This window comes from Peromyscus eremicus, chromosome 18 (genome assembly GCF_949786415.1).
Source record: "Peromyscus eremicus chromosome 18, PerEre_H2_v1, whole genome shotgun sequence".
NCBI classification, from domain to species: domain Eukaryota; kingdom Metazoa; phylum Chordata; class Mammalia; order Rodentia; family Cricetidae; genus Peromyscus; species Peromyscus eremicus.
Genome location: NC_081434.1, coordinates 8,633,998 through 8,659,794, shown reverse-complemented (window position 1 = coordinate 8,659,794; position 25,797 = coordinate 8,633,998). Strand labels below are relative to the sequence as shown.

Below are 25,797 nucleotides of genomic sequence, written 5' to 3'. Positions count from 1 at the left end.
GATGAGTATTGAAATTCCTACTATTAAAAAGAAAAAAATAACTGTTTCAGGTTTTTCTCCTCTCAGCACTAAACTACTAGAAAAGTGAGTTTTACTAAACATACTAAATATTAGAGCAAACTGAATTATGTTTAAAAGCCTTACAAAGAAAACAAAAAAGAGGAATAAATAGCTCCTTACTTCCTGTTATTAAAATATCGAAGAACCTAAATTTAAAAATTCTCATAAGTGACCCTTTTAAACCAAAAATTTAAGAGCTTAAAAATAAGCTCAACTTCTCTATTTTCTCAAAGTAGGTTTCCATATACATACTATTATACTTGCTCCTTCGGTGACCCTTTCATGACAAAGTTTTCTCTCTCTTCTTGCATTACTATTTTCTAAGCCCTTAGGTCCACAACTGCCATAAACAACCCCAGCTTTACTGTTATCATTAAACATGAAAACGTTTCCTCATAAAGGCTGGGTCACCTGTGCAGTACTAACTGGGGACTTCAGGAGGTGCACTCTAGCTGGAAGAAATGAGTCATGGTGGCCGGTCGTTGGGGATACTTGTCTCCAGCCACTCTCTCTCTCCTCTCTACTTCCTGGCTGCCATGCTATCTGCTCTGCCAGCCCCCCTTCCATGATGGACGGACAGCTCTCAACCTTCTTGCTGGAAGTCATTTCCGTCAGGTATTTGGTCCCATCACACAAGAGCAAACTTCTGGTGTGATCTATGACGTCTACAGAAGTGGGGTAAGCTCTGGGCTCTGACATTCAGAGACACAGCAGCGGACGAGCTTCCCAAGCCTGACAGCTTTACCTAAGCACAACAGCAGCAACCTGTGGGTGACGGTAACAAAAGCGCGTCGGAAGCGACACCAGAACGACATCTGCGGTCTGGTGGACTGCAAAAACTGCACGTCAGTTATGTTGCTCAGCTCCTCATCAGGCCCGTAACCAACACACCTAGAGGAAAATGATTAAGGTAGAGGTTAAAATTTAAAAAGCCACTTCTTACCATACAAAATCATCAAAGTGGAAATCAAATCCTGTACCTTATTCCAACATCTTTCCCATTTTTTAAAATCCACAGCAATGAAGTATTAAATACATCTTCATACTCAGGGTCTAAATCCTAACGAGAAAAATAGAGAACCATTCTCAATAGTTCTATGTAAACGGTCATACAAATAACATGCTGTTTTTATTTTAACCACATAAACAAAATAATGAAAACATATAACTCAATACCAAAAAATAAAAAAAACAAAAGCCCCCATCTTTTCATGATTCCCATATAACCACTACTAATATTCTGCTTTATTTCTGGTTGTATTACAGGTTTCAGTTACTTGTTCAGTTTGTTTTCAAATATCACTGTGATAATAAATTATTTTACTTTTTATAAATGGAACAGTATATTCAAATAAACAAATGGCAAATCTGAGACTTGGATGCTTTAAGTTTTCAACAAGTTAATCCATTGAGCCCAGAAGCTCAAAAAAAACGCAACTATAACTAACGATAAATCCAAACTTTCAAGTAAAAAAGAATAAACTAGAAAACCTCACACTTGTCACTGCCACCATGAGTTCAGAGTACTTAGACTTTCGATTGATAGGACATTAACAAATGTGGCTTTGATACAGCATAACGAACAGTAACGGAGAGATGTTAGTAACTCAGCACTCCAGGGTTGTCCACCCAATTTCCGAAGAGGTTAATCACACACAGGTGAACGGCCTACTCAAAGTCCAAGCAGATAGATCCAAGAACTTTATGAGACAGAATACAAACTCTTCACTGCCAACAGGAACTACTGTTTTGTTCTGAAATTACCACTTGGGCTAGGGAGATGGCTCAGATGGCGGGGAGCCTGAAAACCAGGCAGGAGGAGCAGAGTTCAGACACCCAGCATCCATGGAAGGCCAGGTATGACGGCATACACAGGTCACCCAGCAGAGTGGGGAAGGAGTGGGGAAATGGAGGCACATGCTGGGGGCATGCAGGCTGCTAGTCTAGCCAGAACATTAAACTGCATGTTCACTGAGAGCCCCTGTCTCCAACAGGGCGGAAAGGGAGGAAGGAAGATTCTCAACATCCTCTGGCCTCTACATGCACACTCTTTCTCTCCCCTCCTCCTGCGCTTCCTCTCACTCTAACTACTACTACTTCTTAGAGGTTTGATGTGGAATCAAAGAAGAGTATCGACAATTACCTGAACATAGTTGTTTAAATATCTTGCTTTACTTTATATTCATGCAAAGCTGCACTTTCCAGACATGCTTCAACCATAACACTACCATAATACACTGAACACAAAAGAGAAGAATCTAGTTTCCTCTGGATAAGCTTTAGTTGTGTAACTGACAACTACAGCTGACCTCTGGAAGCCGTGTAAAAAGCTGGATGCAGTGGTATACACCTATGATAGAAACACTGCTGTAATCTGAGAGGCAGAGACAGGAGGATCACTGGGAAGAAGTGGGCCAGCTAGCCCGAGTATGCGCACAGCCAGCAGAAACAAGGGGAAACCCACTCCCAAGCCATTCTCTCACCTCTACATGTGTGCCTGCACGGCACTTAAGCACACATGTGGACACACACACACACACACACACACCCTACATTTTAGTATTTTTACTATGTACTAAGTTCATTATTATTCCAATGAATAATTTAAATGTTCTCAGTTTTATTAACTAATGTGATAAAATATTTAAGTATATACTAACATATTTACCATATCAGCTAGCCACACCTACATATAAGACATTGCCTCAAAAAATCCCAAGAATATAAATTCATACATAAACATATGTATATGCACATTTCCCACAAATAAAAGCAACTTAAGGTCCTAAATAATTATAGAAAATCCAAAAGTGTAACAATTGGTAGTTCTGTGTAGATAGGATCTTTGTTTTTAATTGTGTGTGTTGTGTGTAGGCTGTGTACTTATTAGCGCGGGTGTGTGCATGTATGTGTAGGAGGTAGGTGGGTGTACCCAAGCCCTATCCGATTTCTTAAACCTATTTTAAATAGTAAGTTTCTTTTTTAATCTGTTTCTGAACGCTCCGTGTATTTAACAAGGGTCCACAGTACACCAGCTACTCTGCTCGGTCCCACAAGTCCAGCACTAACCAAGCAGCCAAGGGTTCCTATGCTAACAGAGCCTTCACAGAGGGCACTTCATGCACTTCCTGCAGTGCCAAGGCTGCCTTTGAAGGTGAAGAGGCCTCTCTCTTCTTCAGAGACCCTGGAAACTGCTTTCACCGGCTCATGCCTGTCCTTTCCAAGTCCCTGGTGAACTTGCTTTAGCACATCCGGTGTGCAAACACACCAGACTGTACAAAGCCCAGCTCACTCTGCTAGAGATCATGACCTAACACAAAACAGGATTTTTAAGATAGTAAAGGTAGCATACAGGCCATCTCCTTGAATCGGCTTTATAGAAGAGGTATCTTTCGGTCTCTTTTCTGTAGTAAGCTGAGTCTTTCACATGAAGCACTATTACTTGTTCTATTTTGAGATGGTCTAGCTACGTAGCCCTGGCTGGCTAGTCTGGGGCTCTGTATGTACCACCTCTGGATCATAGGGGTCATCACCACACCACACTATACTTGCTTTTTGACTTTGAAACTTAACATCTGAGGCATCTGACAACAGTTTTAAAACATACCTTTCCAGTAGCTATTCTGAAAATCAAATACATCTGGAAAGGGTAACATGTGTAAGTGCATATACATACATACATACAGTACAGTATAATACCACCAAGAATTAGAAACCTAATGTGGACAGTTCATAAAAGGATGTTCCAAGGTAAAAACAGCTATGTGCCTTTAATTTAGAGAGTACTCTGGTTACTTTTAAGATGGATATATACTATACACCAAGAAACAAGACTGGGCCAGGTGTGATGGTGTATCTCTTTAATTCCAGCACTCAGGAGATGAGGGCACATGGACCTCTGAGCTGGAGACCAGCCTGGTCTGGCGAGTTCCTGGCCAGCCAGGGCTACACAATGAGACTATGGCCCAGAAAAGGGAGTAATATTGAATTTAATCATGACTCAATGGGAAGTTGATTTCTGGAAGTTTTTTTTTTTTTTTTTTTTTTTCCTGAGACAGGGTTGATTTTGTATCAAGCAGGTCTGGGACTAGATCTTAGTTCCATTACAAACTATATATACAGACCCTTAGTGAGAAGAATATATATTACCTACAAGACATACCACTTTTAACTGCCCCTTACAGTGCTCCTATCCACAGTTAGAAGTACAGGGTTCCGGACTTAGTTGGCCATCACCATGGACTAGCACACCAAGGAGGGCAGACTCTCCCCTGCTCCCAGTCTGACCCGATTCTTGCCGGGTGACCCAGTTATCAAACTCTGAGCCTCGGCTGTTTTCATAAAGTAGGATTCATGTCACCTGCCTTGTTAATCACTGTGACACTGAGAGCGGCACACAGCACCAAAACAAACTGAGTACTCCATAACACCAGTTACAAAAGTCCCTCTTTTTAGAATACTTTTTTCTTTCCCCAAATGTCTGTTACAAGATTTAATTTTGCATAACGAGAACTACAGAAAGACAAAAGGCATCAAGATACAAACTTCAATGGAATCGGTTAAATGTGTAAAAATGTAGAAAACCAGACTATCCTATTATTTTCAGAAGTATTACTGATCAGAAGAGGTAATTTTCTGCCGAAAGTAATACCCTCATCACTGCCTCTTGAGAATACTTTATTTTTCACACAGGACTTAATCAGCAATGATTCTGTACCAAGATGAACTACAGAAGTCCTATCTGGCCATAACTTGGCCCGCAGCTACCCACTTTCCTATTACATTCCTCACAAATCTTAATATTGCTCATTGTGTCAACGTAGACACTGACCAACCACTCATCACTTCGCCCCACAGGGAAATCATCAGGAAATGCTCCAGTAAGTGCTGTCATGGAAACCGAAAGCATGTGTTTCCTAAGTCTTCCACCAGAGGGACCTCTTAACTTTCCACAAAAGTAAGTCAGAGTTCACTACCACATTATGAAAAAGGATCAATAAAAACAGTAAGTAAAATAAAAATACATTTACATAAATAAGTTCATTAAGACTTCTCTTGAAGGAGAAAGCAGAATAAAGAAAATGATAGTAAAATGTAAAGAATCAAATTCAACAAGACAGAGCATTATACCAAGAAGTATTCATCACTGAAAATGCACTAGAACCCAGGAAAGTTAGCGTGCATTTGTGGGAGTTCTACATTCCACTACACCTGAGCTGAGCCAAGAGGCTGAGAAGTAATTGATTCATTTACCCCTACAGCCAAATAACATTAACTGTTTTGCAGATGAAATCATAATATAAATACAAACTATAAATACAAGACTTCTCCATAAACAGAAAGCTTGCATATACCTTATAGTCATTGTTTGATAGCATGTTTGGGGGAGGAGTTGTTACTCTGCTACAGAGATAAATTAAAGAAGCCAACTGAGGGAGGCTAGGCTAGACTGTCACTAAATTCGGAAGGGATCTCAACAGTATCAAAAGCACTTTCTAAAGCTAATGCTCTTTGACAAAGTAATTTCCTTTCTAGGATTACTTCCTAAGGAAATGACTAGGAAAAAAAATTCCAATGCAATATAGTTACATAATAAAATAAAATTCCAATGCAATATAGTTACATAATAAAATATTATCCAACAATTTAAAAAATTAAGCTGTTAAATGGCAGAGGCAAATGTACAAAATTCTAAGGGTAAATATATGAATATTTATAAAAGGAGATATTTGCAGTCATACTAATTTTAAAGATACACTTTAAAAGACTAAAGAGAGCCAGGCGGTGGTGGCGCACGTCTTTAATCCCAGCACAGAGAGCCAGGCGGATCTCTGTGAGTTTGGGGCCAGCCTGGTCTACAAAGTGAGATCCAGGACAGGCACCAAAACTGCACAGAGAACTTTGTCTCGAAAAACCAAAAAAGAAAAAAAGAAATGGAAGCTAGACTCTTTTATAATTCGCAGTGAAGTCTAGAGTTAAAAACAAAAGGGAAGGAAGCTCAATGCTCAGTCTGAAAACTGGGTACAGCTTAGGAAGAGCGCTTGCCCAGCATCTGCAAGCCTGGGGCCTCATCTACTGGGTTCAATCCCCAGCACTGCAGAGACAAAACCAAGCAAATAAAAACAACAACAACCAGACCAAACCTACCACTACAAAATCCACCTGTTTGGAAGTATGAAATAATTCCAGGAAAAACATGACAACCAACACTAGATCATCAACATCTTGGCTTATGGTGAGCTCAGGACTCCAGTGGACTCTGACACACACTTCAGTGGACCCAAACCCTTCCACCCTGCTGCTGCCTGGCTGAGACCCCCCTGTGCCAAGTCTAACTCTGGGCTTCTCCCACTTCAGAGTCTCTATTACTCTTGAGGCTCAACTACAATCAAGTGGCTAGGAAAGAGAAAGGTTGAAAAGCTTTGCATGCCAATCCCTGCCTCTCCAAGTCAAATTCTGCTTCAGATACTATCCCAGTTCTTTACTCCTTCAAATACAGTAGTCAACCCTTCAAGTACAGTAGTTAATTTTAAGTCTTGGTATTCTTCCAAAATATAAATACATCTTGTTCCAGAATGTATGATCAAATACATCTGTGCTATCACCTCTGTGAGAGACTTAACTAGATTAAAAAAAAAAAAAAAAAGCAAGAAGGAAGAAGCCAGTCAGTTTCCAAGTGCCAGTAGTAAAATCACTTTAATTTTTTCATTAAGGAATCATTTGATTACACTGGATTCTACTGCCCCTCCTCTGACATAGTTTATTCTATGTCCCTTTAAACCTCCTCAATCAAATTCCTCTTTACTCCTCCTGGCAAATTCTTCTACCCTGACATTGAGCTGCATGATCGTAACCCATATTAAGTCAAAAATCTTTTGGCTTTTGGATTCTTTTGCTATTAACAATCTATTAAGCATTACATGATCTACAAGTGACTGGCAAATTCTCACCTAGTTCAAGATAAAAGCAAACAAACCAGGGTTGAGCTACAATGAAGCATCATTGTTATTATTAGAGATTTTTGTCTAGAACAGAACTAATTTACTTCAGCAAAACACAGAAGAAAAATTTGGGAGGAAGCCACTCCAAGAGCCAGGCACTAAGTTCTTTATATACTCACTCAAACGTCCCAACAACTTTCTGAGACATTAGCAAGTCCCTCTCCAGTCTGGGGCAAGGGCTCAGTGGTTAAAAGCGCTGGTTGCTTTTCCAGGACTCAGGTTCGATTCACAGCATGCACATGGCAGCTCACAACCTTCAATAACTGCAATTCCAGAGGATTCAACACCTTTTTCTGACCAAAGGGCACAAAGCACACCAATGGTGCACATACATAAATGCAAGCAAAATACTCCTTACACGTACAAATACATAAATGATTTTTAAAATTTCCACTTTCAACAGAACATATTCAGAAAAGTTAACAGACAGTTCAAATACACAGGGTTAGTCTGAGCTTCATCACCACATTGTCACTGCATCTTTCTGTAATGCACACATAAATTATGCAAAGTTAAAACAGTCCACTTCTGATGACAAGCATGTGTAACAGAAAAAACAAACTCCTTCCTTTGATATTATTTAGTTAGAGGTACATTAAAAAATCCCCCAAATATGGGTAAGGAACTAGGCATTCAGAGTGAAGAAACCTGACAAATCAGAAGACAGACAGATCTGAATAACCTGAATAAGAGCACAAGAGACCTCATCATCAGGGGCTGGGGCGACGGCTCAGTTGGCCAAGTGCCTGCTTGTCCAAGCAGGGGGACCTGAGTTCGGATCCCCAGAATCCATGGGAAAAGCCTGGCATGGCAGCATGCACCTGCAATCCCAGACCTGTGGAGGCACGGGCAGTGGATCCTTGGAGCTCGAGGGTCAGTGAGAGAAGGGAGCTTTCACAGAAAGCAGGGAGCTACTGAGGAAGATAATGTTGACCTCTCTCCTCCCTCGTGCACATTAACCCCCCCCACATAAACCATTATCATCAAATTATGAAAAGGCAAAGAAAAATTGAAAGAAGATAAAAGCTACTCATTGCATAGGGAACCTACCTATGCAATCGACAGACTTGGGGGCAGAAATCTTGAAAGAAGAAAGTAAGATGAAGTATACAAAGTGCGGAAAGAGGAAGAAAAAATTCCCTGTCAACTAGGAATATCATATCCAGAAAACTAACCTTCAAAAACCATATTTCCCATAAAAGGTTTGCAAAGTTCAATACTATTAAAATTGCCTTACAAGAAAAGCCAAAAAGCATCTAATATTAAAAGAAAGATGCAAGTAGCAACATAAAAGCATATAAGTATAAAGCTCACTTATAAAGGTACACATAAAACAAATACAGAGCACTGTAATGGTGAGCTATGCATGAATCACTTCAAACTACAGCAAACAAATTTAAAAAGACAAAACCATGTTTTCAAAGCTGTAAGAATGTTGAAGAGCTATAACTACTAAGGGACATACATTCTAAAGGACACACTCCACGGCACTGATAACATAAAAGATAAAGGACAATCACTGCAGAAGGAATGAAAGCATTTCACTACAAAAAGCTTACACAGGAGAAAGCAGGAGAGGGAAACAAGTTTTCCATACAGAGTTTCCACACTTTCCAGTGACCAGACAGAAACAATAGCCAAAGTCCAGTGTCTCCATCAGTAATGGACGTCAGGTGAAAACGGAAGCAACCTCATCGACACACTGGAGACTAAATGAATGAAGAGCATCTGACTACCAACAACTCTGTAGAAGAAACCCACTTTAGATCTAAGGGCATACACACAGGCTGAGAAGGAGAAAAGAGAGAAAGAGATTCCATGCAAACGGCTAACTCAGGAACACGGGTGACTGTTTTAACAAATCTGAGACAAGGAAGAACGTCCTATCCTGATAAGCAGCTCAATCCACTTAGACAACATAGCAGTTAGACTGACATATGGACATTGGAGGACTCACATCTATGAAGGAGTCAATGGCAGAACCGAAGGGAGAAACAGCAACCTACTAGTTGACAGGAGACAGCAACTAGACCCAACTTTCACAGATGGACCCAACACCCAGACAAAGATCATCAAGGAAGACGACGACTTAAATACCACATCACTAACAGACACAACCAGTTCACCCAGACAACACAATCCATGTTTTTTCTTTTTTGAGAATTTCATACATGAGAACAGTATGTTTTCATCATCCTACCTCTCCCTCCCCTCTCTAACTCTTCCCTTGTCCCTCTACAAATCCCCCTCTCAAACTCACCCCCCTCTAAAAATTTTGAGTGTAATTTATTGAACCCAATTAACATTGCCCATGTGTACTTGGGTTCAGAGCTAACCGCTTGGTCATGGAGAACCTATCAGGAAGCTTGTACCTGAAGGAAATGGCTGAGGGAAGGAGAGTCAGTTAACTGTCTATAACTATTCAAATACGGGTGAGGCTTCGTGTGCACGTCTCCATTGGTGCTAGGGCACTGACTCACGTGGTCTTGGGCAAGTATGAAAGGAGACTCTATTTCTAGTTTTATTACTTACTTCATCAGAGAAAATTAATACTAACCTCAAATTCTTCAAAAAATGACAAGGAAGGAACATTTCCAAACTTAATTAAAAAATGTTCACATTTATTTATATATTTATTTATTGTGTGTATATACATATGCACGGACATGACATTTATTTATATATTTATCCATTGTGTGTTTATATGTATGCATGGATATGGACATTCAATGGCTCACATGTGGCAGTAGAGGACTCTCCGTCCACCTCGTGAGTCCCAGGGACTGAACTCAGGTCATCAGGCTTGGTGGCAAGTGCATTTATCCACTGAATCATCTCCCAAGCCTCCAAACTGATTTGTATTATCAAAGTAGACAGACAGGATATGAAAATTCAGAATAATATTGATGAATAGAGACACAAATATCCTCAACAAAATATCAGAAAATGAGGACTCTATGATACAAAGACATCTCAACACAGAAAATATCAATGAGATCACCCTTCAACAGATCAAAAAATTAAAAAACCACATTATTATCTGGGTCTTATATTACCTTGTTTATTACAATTAGTATTCATGTATTGTTATACCATACTCACATTGCAGTCTCAATAAAAAATAAACAAACATGTTTACACCACATGAGTATTTCAGCAGATGCAGAAAAGGCACGAGAAAACTCAACATGCCTTCAAGAATGAGTCAAAACAGAGCAGGAGTAAAAGGGATAATGTCAGTGTGACGGAGGTCTACAAAAAGGCCACTTAACAGTCATACTCAACAGTGAAGAACTGTGCTCTCTAAGAGCAGAAAGGAGGCGGGGCTCACCCTCACCACCGCTATTCAACACAGCACTAGAAACTCTAGTCGAGTAATTTTGCAAGAAATTTTAAAATCCGAAATTTATTTTTTTCACGAATGGTATAATCATCTACATAAAAACCTCTAAAGATTCTATATCAAAGTCATCTTAGAGTAAATGAATTCAAACTTGCAGGGTACAAAAATCAACTGTTTCTATACAGTACCAGCAAACAATCTCAACAGGAAATGAAGGAAACAATTTTGCTTACAATAGTCTCAGAAAGAATAAAATACCTAACAAAAAACTTAGAGGTGGTGAAAAAATACACATACCAAACCCACAAAACTGTGCTGAAAAAAAGAAAGACAAACAAAAAGCCATCGAATGTTCCTGGACTGGAGGGCTTGTGACAAAATGTTTCTATTTCCCGAGGCAATGCAGCTTCAATCAATCCTACCTTAATGCCAATGTCACTTATTGCAAACATAGAAATAAAAACAATCTTAAGGGACTGGAGAGATGGCTCAGCGGGTAAGAGCAGTTGCTACTCTTCCAAAGGACCCACGCCCAGCTCCCAGCACCTACACCAGGTGGTTCCTAACACCTGTAACCCCTGCTCCCAGGGACATAACCCCCTCTTCTGGCCTCCTGAAGCACCTATACGCACACATGGCAGATACTGAGTGTTAAGAGAGAGAGCCTGGTGGGTAAAGTACTTCCTATAAACTTTTTGACTTCAAAACATATGACAAAGGTATAATAGAAAGAAAACTACTATCACATGCTACAACAGGGACAGGCCTTAGAAGACATTATGTTCAATGAAGTAAGTCAGACAGCGAGAAAGATCAATGAGCCTACTTAGATAAGCAAGCTAGCTAATACGGCAAAAGTAATTCAGAGAACCGAACGGTGGCTGTCACAATCTGAAAGAGGACAGTAGGTGACTCTTGTGCAATGAGCAGAGGGTTCCAGTCATATGAAATGAAATGTCCTACTAGAGACTGGACACGTAACAACGTGGATACAGCTACCACACTGTACTGTACATACACGTAAAATATTACTAGGAAAGACTTCGTGTTACTTTTGAAAACCATGATATTTGCAGGAGAAAGGACACTTGTTCACACTGAACCCACACAGCTACCTGCAAGCTAGATCACATTTCAGTTTGCAAGCATTCGCATCTTTATGGGGTTATCTGCATGGAACTGGACCGTCAGAAAACTTTCCAGTATGATTTTTAAATTCCATTTTTCCCTCTCACAAATCAGAATGGCATTTTCCATCTATAACCTTCTAGTGTTTTTCAACTAGTTCCAGGGATGACTTGTAACAGCTCAGAAAACTCACCTATGCATCTTCCTAGTCCTGAGATTTAGCTGATCTAGGCAGACCAGAAACAAATGACTAGCTGCTCACTTGCTTTCTTGCCTGCTCCCCACCTGTTTTAATTCTGTCTAAATGTCCCTCTCCCTTTCTGTTCTCTTAAGACAGGGTCTCACTAAGCTGCCCAGGCTGTCCTCAACACCTGGGTTCCAAGCAATTCCCCTGCTCCAACCTACCAAGCAACTCTGAGCACTGGCGTGCATCACAGTGCCTAGTTAGTATCCATGCTCTTTACACATTTATGTGCATATCCTTATACACAGTTTCTAAAACACTAAAAACTTCCAACTTTCTTTTATTATATCTGCTTACACGATACTAAATGGTAAGACTGCTTTTTGTAATTTTATAAACTTTATTAAAACAGCAAAAAAAAACCTTTGCAAATAATAAAAACATCACGCTAAAATTAACCACACACAAAGTCTTTACAACTCAATGAACTTCTACAGTTAGAATAGGTATTCAGAATGGAGGCTTCAGAGCTTTACATTAATTACACTCACAGTATCAAATCCATTTTATGCACTTATTCACCAAAAGCAATCATGACATTGTTTTGTCAAATCCATGGCAGAAGTAAAACTAGAGAAACAATTAGCTTTATATCCTTAGACATAAATAAACCTCAATCAGCTTTATAGCCACAATAACAGAAATAAAAACCCCACATGTTCTCTCTTACCAGGAACCTAGCCAACAATACACGTATATATGTAAACAAATATACAAGTGAATAGATCAGTGGTTCTCAACTTGTGAGTCACAACTCCCCCAAACCATCAGAAAACACAGACCTTTACATCATAATTCATAACAGTAACAAAATTTCAGTGATGAAGTAGCAACGAAAACCATGTTCTGGCTGGGGTCCCCACACCATGAGGCACTGTATTAAAGGGTCACAGCATTGGGAAGAGTGAGAAGCACTCAGGCAGAGTAACAGGAAGAAGAGACAAACCTGAACGTAGGGTGACACAGGACTGAATGCAGGTATGGAAACGCGTTATAGAAAGATATAACAACCGCGCCTGAAGCAGCACAGTTAAAGTAGTCAAATGCTCAATACTTCTGGCAGTGGCACAGATCTAGAAACTTGAAGGATCCAGCTACAGTTCTGACTCACTGCTTACTTTTAAATATGCAGCTGCCTCCTGGACGGAAAGCATCCTTTGACTGGAACTGCCGCATTCATGATCTCCTGAAAAGATGGGCATGTTGATGTGGAGTAAGTACAATATCAAAAAAAGAAAACAAAAACAAAACAGAATTTAAAATATTTTACAAATGACACCATTTTACATAGAAAATCATATATATGTATGTATATAATCAGTGAAGACTGATGAACGTTACTTATGTTTTCTAGAACGATCCAGTATCTAATGCAAACAACTGCCTTCAAGTGAAGCACTACTTTTAAATGAACTTTGGTCTACTTAAGAACACCTTCCTCTGTTTTGAACTGTAGGCAACACAGGCACAGTGTCACTCTGAAGGTTGTCAGTCTTATAGGGGAACATCCAGAAAATTCTCTTCACTAACTTATACACCACTTCGTAAAGCTAATAACCCCCAGAGTCAGTGAGTCTGAACTTAGAACTGCACTAAGACACGTCTGCTTTCAGAGGGCAGCCAAGCTCATCGCTGGCAGGAGCGACACCCTGAAAATCACTTAACACAGATCAATAGTGAAATTAGGCCGACATTTCTACCTAGGAACCTATGCCTTCGTTTTTATAAAGGGGTGTGTTATAAAAGTTAGAGAAAATCACTTTCTTCTTTAATATAACTGAAGAGAATTCAAAGCATTTTTCCAGACTACATGTGGTTATTAGAGATATTTTTCTTCATACTAAAATTCAGTTTTACGTTTTTTGCTGCCCTATTATTTTCAAGTAGTTTAAAAATACCTTCTTCAGCCAAAAAAATGTAAGCTGGATGTGGTGGCGCACGCCCTTAATCCCAGCACTCAGGAGGCAGCGGCACACAGATCTATGAGTTGGAGGCCAGTCTGGTCTACAGAATGAATTCCAGGACAGCCAGGGCTGTGCAGAGAAACCCTATCTCAAAAAAAAAAAAACCAAAAAAACAAAAAACCAACAACATCAAGTTCTAATAACTAACGTGCAATCCTGCCCAATCTTTCCATAGGGAAAGCATGTTCTCATGTAGGAGTCTGCTCAAGCAACCAAGCTGTACTTGTGGTAGTTAGGTAAGGGGAGAGGTACCTGCTGGATAAACACATCTTTAAACTTTACAATGCTTTCTCAGAGACTCAGATTCCACAGATCCAGAACACAAGTCAGAAGAAGACAGCCCAGGGCCAAATGTGGCCTGCTGCTGCTATTTATAAATGAAGTTTCCCTGGGATGGAGATATATATATATATATATATATATATATATATATATATATATATATATATATAGTCAAGCTAATTGATTAATACACTATTTACGATTATTACATGCTACAGCAGCAAAATAAAGCAGTAGTGACAGAGGCCGTCTAGTCCACAAAGCCAGCCTAAAATATTTACTATGGGCACTTTATGGGAAAAAACTTGCCAACAGCCACTCTGGGGGAGGAAATCTACATCTTCAAAAGCAGCCCTTGTGTGCTGATTTAGTAAACCACAGATCATACTTTATAAAATTGCTACCGAGAGCCATCCGGGCTTAGGTCAGCAACATTAAGGTTTCTTAGCTATGGAATATAGTCAACCTACTCCCAAGTGCTAAACCATACCATATAAATGTCACTAGCAAAGGCAGATCAATCAGTACAAAGAAAGCATTTCATGATGTACACAGAACTACAAACCTAAAAAACCAAGCGAAACTTTGGATTCAAAGAGCAAGACAGACAAGACACAGGAAACAACCCTCAGGATCTTAAGTACTCCATTTAACGAGAGGAGTCAGCACACCTGTCCCTAGACTTCTGCCAAAGACCTCACGTGACACAGCAGCCTGGGGCTGAAAGGCTCTGCTTTTATGTTTCCTGTACTGCTTATAAGAAGGAATCCAAAGCTACTTCTTTCAGATTATACATAAAATGTTAAAAATTTATATACTGAACTGGATAAGCAGATATGCCACAGTAGTTTTGCAGATACTGCTTGCAAATATCAAACTTAGTAAGGACTCATTTGATTATTTTCATTAAATTATTCAGACTGCGGCTGTGTTGATACCTGAGCACTCTAACAGACCTAACAAGAGCAGTATGAGAAGAGTCAACTAAAGACAGAATACTGCATTTACTGTAACTACAGAAAAATAACTGCACAATTACCAAAAGAAAATCTATACCTCTGTATCTACCCAAGATTTTAATTACCACTGCAACTACTTAAGCCTTCAGAATTTGTTACTATTTACACATTATACAAAATTATATCTAATATATATATGGCAAGCAGAAAAACAGCCTCGATTACATCTGTATGAATTTCTTGTAAAAATTTCCAAATAAGACTACTGGATAAATACAAGTCTGCACTAAGGCAGGACTACTTCTACTCACAGAGCATGCACACACACACAGATAACTTTAGAAATGGTTTGGGAGACAATGAAGGCCAAAATAATACCTGCAAGCTGGGCCAATCGATCATGAAGTTTGTATAATGTGCTCATCAGAAGATTTTTTTCACTTTCCTAAAATTAAAAAAAGTTATTATAAAATACCAATTCCAAGAAAAAATGTCTATAATTATTTAAAAGAGGAAAACAAACTAAAATGGTTAAAGCTACACAATCTGAGAGACAAGTCCATATGGAAACAATAGCTACTATATTTTAAGGAATCTTATCACAAATTATCACTATTAAGTATTTTACTTTCTTGAGGACTATTAAGTTGACCCAGGGGGCTGGAGAGGTGGCTCAGTGATTTAAGAGTTTTTCTTCCAGGGGGCCAGAGTTCAATCCCAGCTTCAGGCAGCTTACAGCCTTTTGTAACTCCAGTTCCAGAGGAATTGCTGTCTCTGGCCTCAGCAGGCACCAGTACTTATATGCACAGGCACCAGTACTTATATGCACATACAGACACATACAGAGACACATAATTAAAAACAGAACATCTTAGTAAAAAGAAATTACAAAGAAGGATCCCACACATAACCCTCCCAGTCATCACAGCAATCCTTCCAATTCTACATTGTATATAATGTGTTCCTATACATACATATAAATATATATATGCACACATACACACACACACACACACATCTACTTCTGTGTTGGAGTGATTGGTTTCATTTGTGTACACACATATGGGTTGCACACACATGGGCACACCCCATGTACATCAGAGAACAAGTAACAGGAACTACTTCTCTCCTTCCACCATGTATGTTCAAACTCAGGCTGGCATGCTTGCTGGCAAGGGCTTTTAGCTGCTGAGCCACTCTCCGTGGTTTGTTTTAATCTGACTCAATCACAATAATACTCTGACATAACCCTGTCCTAGACCTTCTTTCAAGATGACCCTGTATATAGTTACCAACCATTTGTGTGAAGCAGTCAATGAAGGAGTAAAGACCTGTTTTCCCAGAGCTAAGTGAGACACAATGAACAAGGTACTCCTAGTCCCAAGATCATGACCGCTACCATGTGTCCCATTAGAGCTGCCAAGGGCAGTGCTAACAGAGGGGTAAGTGAAAGCCCATCTGTGGAACAGAGCATTAGCGCTGGGCGGACAGGAAGAGAAGACTGGAGCATCACTCCAGGTAGAGGGCACAGCACAAGCAGAGGCAGAGAAGAAGCATGGAAGCACTGGTTACAGTTCTTCTATAAACAGAAGCAAAGGGAAGGAAAAGCAGCTCAGAATCAACTGCCATAGAACCCTAGATAGGAAGCAAGAGTTTGCCTTTATTCTGAAAATTCAGGAGAAAAGTCGACAGACTCGTGTATGACTGGAGTACTACTGACCAGAAGGTAGAAATGATCTGGAGTAAACATGGCATGGTCTATGTAATCTATAAAGCAGTCTATCCAATGATATCCAAATTTAAGAACAACTGCAACTAAGATAAGCAGAGTAAGTGATGGGAAAGATGAGAGATTCTAACCCCGAGAAGATCAGGTCATGAGTATCAGGGGCTGTCTTTATGACTTCCTTTTGTCTGAAGAGCCGACAGAACAGGATTTCTGGATGAATATGCCCACGGAGAAGGTGTAGAATGTGACATGCACATGTCTAGAGACACAAAACCCATCTCTCCTTCTGTCCCCACATCCATGTCCAGGAAACAAAGAAAACAAGTTTGCACACAGAACATAATTTTGTCAGTGCACCTTTGATCAGTGACGGCAGGAAGAAGCAAATTCACAAAAGGCTCCACATTCCCACCCCATGTGCTCGGATGATGTCTCATGATGACAAAGGAGTCATCCCTCCAGGTGACTGCTTGCTTCTAAGCCTTTTGCCACATCACCCTCTGCCGACTTCATCTTTATGTCATTATGAATCAAGGCAACTCCTATCTTCACACAAAATTAAAAACCCAAAGTTCAAAGTGCAGAGCATAGTGGTTTATACCTATAATCCCAGGACAAGAAGACCAAGACAGGAGAATAGCAAATCTAAGACCAGGTTGGGCTATATAACAAGACTCTCTCACAAAAAGAGATAAAAGAAAAAAAAAAGAAACATACAATAATTCAAACACCAAAAAGTAAAAGCTGGAGCTGAAACCCAAGATTCTTAAACCGACTCTGTGATACTACAAATGACTAAAGAAAATAGTTTTGTATTTCCAAGGTTCCATGACTCCACTGTACTAAGCCTCAATTATGACACTATCACATTTTTAAGACTCAGTTGTCAAATGGATTGCAAACAAATGTCTTCACTACAGAATATACTGAACAGAATTATTCCAAAGCTCCACTCCTAACAGACTAAAATAATATTCTACAGGTCTGACTGTGCTTTATTACATGACCTTGAATAAAACAATTAGCTTTTGATACAGACCTATGTAATGGTCAGTTCCTATTCCTATAACAAAAAATTAGTAGAGAATTATGTACTATAATATACACATCAGCTTTAAATATCTAACTATCCAAAGTGTCTACAATATGGCAAGCAAAAATACTTTGATGTAAATAAATTTTGGTTAAGTTATTAAATCCCCCTTTGAGGAACAATCTTTCAAAAGCCTTGCTGCTTCCTTTTAAACCTTTGCTTTCCTGATGGGTCAACACGCCAACAGAACAAAGATCCAAAGAGGCAAAGGAAGGACAGCAGAAAACACCTGCTAAGGCGTCAGACAACCTGGAACAAGGCATGCATACTTTAAGTATAAGAACCAGGTCAGGGATGGCATGCCACGCCCATTGGATGGGGCAGTTGTCTTTTAAAGTAATAAACACTTCAGTTTTAGGAGGAGCTCTAGGTCAGACCTAGTTATATTTTAGGTAGGAATACCCAGAATGAGAAAACATAATGCTTCTAACTAAAGGGCCTTATAAAGCTACTTTTCTTAGTTTACAGTCACTTTAATCTTTTCATCACTTAAAGCATGACATAAATTATAAGCATTATGATTTTTTACTTACTTGTATTTTTCCAAATGTTTCATCAAAGGGGTTTTTTACTATCAAGGAAAAGAAAGAAAAAAGAGAACTATTAGCATCACTCAAGAATTTAAATCCTCCTCACACGTACCCTGAGAAGCCAGCATATACTGTTAAACTAAAACACATATGCAAACAAATGTAAACAAACCGGACGGAGAAAGTTGGGAAAGGAATGACTAACTATGCTAGCCATCCTCACTTGAACTTCATCGTCTTTCTCCATCACAACTGAAAGCCAGAGTTCTGGTGCGATGATGAATCAGTGACTCAAATCTCCATATGAGTATTTAGCAATACCTCCTTAACTTCCTGACCTGGTCACTCTATAATCTTCCTATGAAGGGGAGGTAACAATGGCCCACACCTTACACAGCTGCTGCAAGGATGAAACCAGATAATAATCCCTGTAAAATGCCTGTCAAAGTCGTAGCTATCACCCACTAGGGTCTCAATATTTACTACCCATTTATCATTACTAACTATATCATGTTTCTAACTTAACTTGTTACTTCAACACGAAGTAGTTCTATTGGGATTCGAACTTCTAATATCTACCAAAAAAGAAAACAAACAAACCTTCTGACTCTTCGCTAACATCTAGAAAAATGGCAAGGAGAAAACAGACACATCAAAGCAGATGACAATTCAATGTCAGTATCGGACAATCAAGTATTATATAGGGAATTTATATAGTAATTCCATGTATATTATTTTTCTCTACCTAAAATCTCCCCCAAAATACAATGCCAGATTACAATGCTAAATATATACCATCTCTCACAATTACTCAGAACTTCTTCCCATATCACCTATTTTATTCTATACAAAAATATTCAAAGTTCACAGACACTTGAAGACTTTTACACATTTTATTCAGCTTATATAGTCCAGCTGATCTCATAAAGTCGTTCACACTGACCAGATTTCCCTTCTGAGATGCTTTTCTATTTTTATTCAAGAAAACAGGAAGTTCCATAGGAACCAGGAACTGCCTGATTCTAAGAAAGTTCATGTTCAAGACCATTTTGACAAGGTGTAATTAAAAAGCAATGGGGGGGGAGTACATGCTGTGACCAGATTTTCCAAATGGTCTGTCTCCATACAACAAAAAAGGTGTCGACAGTGGGAAAGAAGTATTCTTGAAAGATAGAAAACCAGAAGTTCTCAAAACAGGAGTAGGAAAAAGAAGTAACATCTTAAATATTAAATTAAAAAATCAAAACACATGGGTTGCAAAACTACTTTTAAGTAGCATTAAATTTTAATGTTACATCTGAACACTTTGAAATAAAGCTTAATACACTACCAAAAATGTTTTGTCAATCTTAAAATAAGTTGGTCAAGTAATACTAAAAAAACAAGTTTTAAAACAAAAAAAAACGCAGCCCTGAAAAGACAAGTTCTAAAGTCTTTGAAGAAAGCCCTGCTATAGCACTTTCCCACTTACTTGTTATGAAAGTGCTCTTTGTCACCATCCAATGGGGAACCAGCGTGTGTGTGTGTGTGTGTGTGTGTGTGTGTGTGTGTGTGTATGTGTGTGTGTGTGTGTGTGTGTGTGACAGCAGAACTGCATGTAAATCAGGAGTGGTACGTCACCAGACTGCTGCTCTTCCAGGAGCCTCTCAACTGAAACCAGGTGACCAGGTGTTCGTCCCATTTGTATGAATGGAGCCAAGCAGTGAGTGCTGGGAAAGGCTTCCTGCTGGCTAAGCTAAACCCACCCCACTACATCCACACGGTACACACTACACACTACACACGCTACTCCGGTACACCTACTCCGCGCTGTCAGAGTCTAGTGTTAAATTACAGGGAAGCGGGAGGAGGGGTCAGGAGGACTGGGAAGGCAGGAGGGTGGGGTAACAGATAACAGGCTGTTGAAAACTACTGCTGTCTTTTACAGCCTAGATTTGTGCTGCAAGACTAACACTGAGAACGAACACATCTGAAAGCCAGGGGGACTCTTTCTGCCCTTAGATCAATGTTTTTATGCCAACAATTGACACATGCTAAATTGAATTAAGAGTAGAGTAAAATATAGCCTTGTGGTTAAGTTTGAAAAGGAAACTCTATCCAAGCACAGCAATTACTAACAATAAGTCCTCAAGCTCATGAAAGAGGTATGTTCACACATCTTTCTCCCCTCAAACCATTTCAGTATTTTTAAAACACCAATACACCTCATTGGAACTGTCAGGTCTTTCAGGAGAAAAAGAATTACCATGTTTAAACCCACAAACCTTCTTATCAATAGTGACCTATTTAACTGTAAACAAGACCCTATTTCAAGAGTATCTGACAGTAGAACTCTATCACTGGACTAGCTGGCGTCCTCTTCTCTAGGAGAACAGGATGAATTACAGTTCGCAGTTGTACCCCAGAGCAGTGACCGTGCCACACTTGGCACGGTCACACTACCATCCTGAGGGCACAGCCAGCCATGTGTACCCCAGAGTCACACTACCATCCTGAGGGCACAGCCAGCCATGTGTACCCCAGAGTCACACTGTCATCCTGAGGGCGCAGCCAGCCATGAAGCCACTCTCCAAACTTCCTGCCTTCGACTCTATGCCTCCCAACAGTTTCACATCACTGCTTTTTCTCAAATTCTCCTGGTTTGGCCATTTCCTCTCTACTTCCTGGTTCAGGTTATTTCAAACTTCAGATACACCAAACTCTTCTTGTATCTATCCTTAAATGACTTATCTTTCCTTTAAACTGCACTCATGACTACAAATCAATTTCCTAATATGTTTAATTTTGATCCTCAAAATCTTCCAATACTTTCCCATCACATTTTGCCACAAAGAACTAAATTTTAGCTTATAAATTTAACAAGACATGTTTTTATTTCCCTTCTCCAAACTTCTGTTACCAATTTCCAAAACATTGTTTTGTCAAACCTTTCATTAAATGTAAACTTTTTCCAGTTTTTAGGCTGAACATTTATCAACCTGTAGTGGGCATTTGTTCCACCTATGACCTTGGGCGTGGCCTCTTGGCTAGCTTAAATCCTGAAGAGCAGTACGTGGGGCCCCTTCTCTCTCTCTCACGTTCTTGGACAATGGAAACTGACTCAGGCAGTGGGAAGCAGAGCAGGAGCAGCTCTCAGCCTTCCAGCACTCTGCGACGGATCTGCCTTATCCTGTGTTAGTGAGCTGTTCTCCTCAATATAATTCCTTAATAAACAATTCCTTTACCAGTTATCTGTGGACGTTATGCATAATCAACGACTCTTAATTCCTAACCAGGAATAAATTATAACCACATCTATGAGTTGGTATACTTCAGAGTATGTACTATTCTTAACCAAATAAACTAATGACCTTTCAAAAGGACTCCACGTGGGTTACTAAGTGCTTTGAATATTACATGCTAGACAATGTAAATATGAGCACTGAATAAATCAATATATGTGCCCTAGTTTAATCTCTGTAGCTGTGAGAAAACAGACTAAAGCAACCTGATCGAGAGGTTTATCTAGCTTACAAGTCACAGTCCATCGTTTAGGAAGCCGAGATCATGAAGGAAGGAACGCTGCTTCCTGGCTTCCTCAAGCTACCTTTCTTATACACAGCCCAGGCCCACCTACCCGAGGATGGCACCGCTCCAGGGGCAGGCAAGAAGCTGAGCCCACAGACATGCCTACAGGACAATCCGATAGAGGCAATCCCTTCATTGAGATTCCCTCTTCCCAGGTACGTCTAGGCTTGGGTCAAGTTGACAGTGGAGCGCACTGCCCTTGTGGACTTCGGTTCTACAGATTCTAAGAGACAACGAACAAGTAAATGCTAAAACCACATTCGAGCCAGGTAGGTCTAAGTACTGGGGATGGAAGCAGCATCTTGACTGGGATGAAAAGAAGCTGTTCTATGTAAGATAACCGGAGGATGCCACCCTCAGCCTGCATCTCAATAGACACCTGAGGACCGTGCGCCATGGGAATATCTGAAATTTGAAGGTCAGACGCAGAAAGAAGGGCCAAGTACACAAAGGCTGGAAGGTAGTAGTCACATGTCTGGTATGTTACTCCTGGGAGGGAAAGAAGCCAGGACAGCCAGAATATTCTACAGAGGAACAGACAGCAAGTAATAAGAAACTTAAGTTGGGTTGTAAGATGATTTAAGGGGTCAGCAAGTAGGTCTTAAACATTTTTTATTTACTCAAAGACAGAAACTTCAGAAAACTAGAAGCATTTCTTATCTCGCTCATGTAATAAGGAGCAAGTCTTTCTGGGTAATTCTAAGAGTCCTAAGCATAGTGAATAAACATCTACTCACAAACCTGGAAAAGAGCAAGGGTATACTGAGTGCTTTCCTCCGGCGTTTTCTTGATCAACACAATTAGCTTTGCTGTGCACTGACATTTTCTAGTCTATGTATCTGCAATTAAAGCAAATTATAGAACACAAAAAGATGTTTTTTCCCAGGAAAACTCTAGACATTTGCTTCTGGTAATTTTCATACTCTGCTCTCCTTTCTTTCTCTGCCTTGAGTGTCCAGTCTGCAGCCAAAACACGAAGGTGTGGAAGTCCTGTAACTCACCGTGACTTTCCTCATCTCAGACCCCCTGAGTGTCCAGTCTGCAGCCAAAACACGAAGGTGTGGAAGTCCTGTAACTCACCGTGACTTTCCTCATCCCAGACCCCCTGAGTGTCCAGTCTGCAGCTACAACATGAAGGTGTGGAAGTCCTGTAACTCACCATGACTGTCCTCATCTCAGACCCTGAGTGTCCAGTCTGCAGCCACAACACGAAGGTGTGGAAGTCCTGTAACTCACCGTGACTGTCCTCATCTCAGACCCTGAGTGTCCAGTCTGCAGCCACAACACGAAGGTGTGGAAGTCCTGTAACTCACTGTGACTGTCCTCATCTCAGACCCCCTGGTAGTCTCAATATCTTTACAACCAGACAGTTAACTATTTGGTGCTTCTTCCTTTCCCAACAAGACCACAAAACCCTCTTCCTATATTGACATCCTGGAGAAACTGGTGCTTACAGACATGACGAACTTAAGGTTGAAGGCCCGTCTCCTAGATTAGAGCTTCACTAACAGCACAAAGGTCCAGTCATGCTGACACTGTACAAGCCTCTCTCAAGTAAAAGGAATCACACTGTAGAGCTCTTGTACCAGGAATAATCTGGCTGACACATACTTTAAAAGTACCTCATTTAATACAACACCACAGTTTTAGAGAATGTATTACTACATTCTGTTCAGAGATACTGACCCATGAAAGGCTAGGCTACTTCCTTGAGATAGACATGTTAGTAAACAGAATTCAAGACAAAAATTAAAATCTATTTATATCTGACTACAAAAACTATGTACTTCTCAATATAAAAACTACTAAAACTCAAGTATTTTTTACTTTGTTTAAAAAGCAAAGAATAGCTGGGCAGTGGTGGTGCACACCTTTAATCCCAGCAGAGGCAGGCAGTTCTCTGAGTCTGAGGCCAGCCTGGTCTACAAGGTGAGTTCAAAGATAGCCAGAGCTACACAGAGAAACTCTTGTCTCGAAAAACCAAAAACCAAAAACCAACCAAACACCAACCAAAAAAAACAAAACAAAAAAAACAAACAAACAAAAAAAAAAAAACTACAAAGAGCATTTTCCTGTAGCTCTTTCTGATTTTGAGTTATTAAACTTTAATCTCTTTATGCTACGACACATTAAAAACAAGAAATGTGGCTGGGAGACTGCTGTTGGAGGTATGCTGTTGGCTCTTAGGTGAGGAAAACACCTCCCAACAAGTTCTCCTCAATGCCGAGCTCTCTACCTGCAATGTAGGAAGGTGTACCCTATCAGTGGCGTGTCCTGTGACGACACAGCCCTCTCCCTGACAAAAGCACCTCGTTCACAGGACTGCCCTTGGCACTAACCACGTGACATCAGTTTTTAGAAGCCGTAACTTAGGGACTCAGTATTGTGATACATCATCCAGCTTTATCTCTGAACGTAAGATGTTACCAAACAAGTCTCTGCTCTATGCCAGCTATGCTTAGTTAGAGGACTTGAGAGCAGAGCTAAGCCCTCCCTCCTCTGGTTCGTTCTGCAGAGCAATGACTCCAGACACATGAGATTATTGCCTTTCGGAGGCAGCCACTTATGGCTGTGGAACTCTGTAACCTGACACCAGCTGCGAGTCCTAGGAAACATTCATCTAAGCAGTACCGTTAGCCACCTAAATTACCATTATCTCTCTGAGTTGTATCTTTCTATAGAGAGATATTCAAATCTGCAAATCCCATCTCTACTGTGAGTGCGATTATATGGCCTGACTATATGTAAAAGGGAGGGGGAGAGGAGGGAATGTTTCCAACAGCTGAAGAACACTGCACCTGTGTGGCAAGCACTTCTGAATGTCACCGTCAGGCAGATGGATCTAAAAAAGGACAGTGAACAAGGCAGGACATTCTTTTGCAACAGTAATTACATATTTGTTTCCTGACAATTTGACGATTACTCTTGGCCCTATTAAACATGCTCAGTCCATAGCACAGACAGTTAACGTATACTTACATCAGAGGTCATTTAGAGTCCACCCCTCTAAGACTTCCTTTCACGGACCACTCCACTACCTTTACTCTAGTCACAAATGACCCTACAGCCTATTTACCGACCTGGAATACAAAGGTACAGACCTAAAGTAGTTGATTCGTGACACAAGGGGAAAGGGCACAGATTCTCAGCTCACATAGTCCACAGGACAAGTTTTCCACTTGTCTCTGTGTTAATTAAGAGAGGCAATAATCTCACGTGTCTTCCAAATAAGAGTTCATAGTGATTTTATAAAATAAAGAATGCTTAAATATGAGGATCAAATCCTAACAATACAAAGACAACAGAAAAACTGTACTCAAGGATTTAAAAGGCCAATTCCACTGTTTGAATTTGGTTAGCTCTTATTCTCTATACATGATAGAGAATACTATGGTCCATTTCAACCTTATGATCACCAGGAAGTCACGAGTTTGCTCAAAACAGAAACAGATTCCTGGACATGGTGGCACGCACCCAGTACAGGTTAACAAACTGAAAGTCACCTTGGGGCCACAGGGAAACTATGCCTGGAAGATTTTCTCTTTTTAAAAGAAATAACAGATAAAAATTAGTTACGGACTGTATTTGAAATTACTCATAAATTTCACATTATGATTGTGCTCAGGTCTGGGATCTACTACAAAAATTACATAAGAAAACAAAACAAAACAGAAGGCAACTAAAGAAAACAAGGATGAGCTCTTACAGAGCAAATACAGAACTGTGAGCAGTAGGACTAGGCAATGGGACATGAGTAGTGATTCCTTCAACTTCGCTTGAGACCTTCATATGTTATACAGGAAATACAAGTACAAAGAAACATTTTACTTTAAAATCGATTTTACAAAGGAAAACAAGAAATACTTATGGGTGATGTTTAATACTATCAAAAATCTG

The 25,797-nt window shown here is 40.0% G+C and overlaps 1 protein-coding gene across 1 annotated transcript in view; it reads right to left on the bottom strand.

Annotated features, from left to right (window-relative positions):
- Nucleotides 1–25,797, bottom strand: part of Lemd3 (LEM domain containing 3) — a 50,356-nt gene that overhangs the window by 6,058 nt on the left and 18,501 nt on the right. Inside the window, exons 3-7 of the mRNA XM_059245788.1 lie at nt 18,337–18,374; nt 15,360–15,426; nt 12,895–12,962; nt 1,041–1,120; nt 806–951 (exon numbers count right to left, since the gene is read on the bottom strand). Of these exons, the coding sequence (XP_059101771.1) occupies nt 806–951; nt 1,041–1,120; nt 12,895–12,962; nt 15,360–15,426; nt 18,337–18,374 (399 nt within the window). The remainder of the gene's footprint in view (nt 1–805; nt 952–1,040; nt 1,121–12,894; nt 12,963–15,359; nt 15,427–18,336; nt 18,375–25,797) is intronic.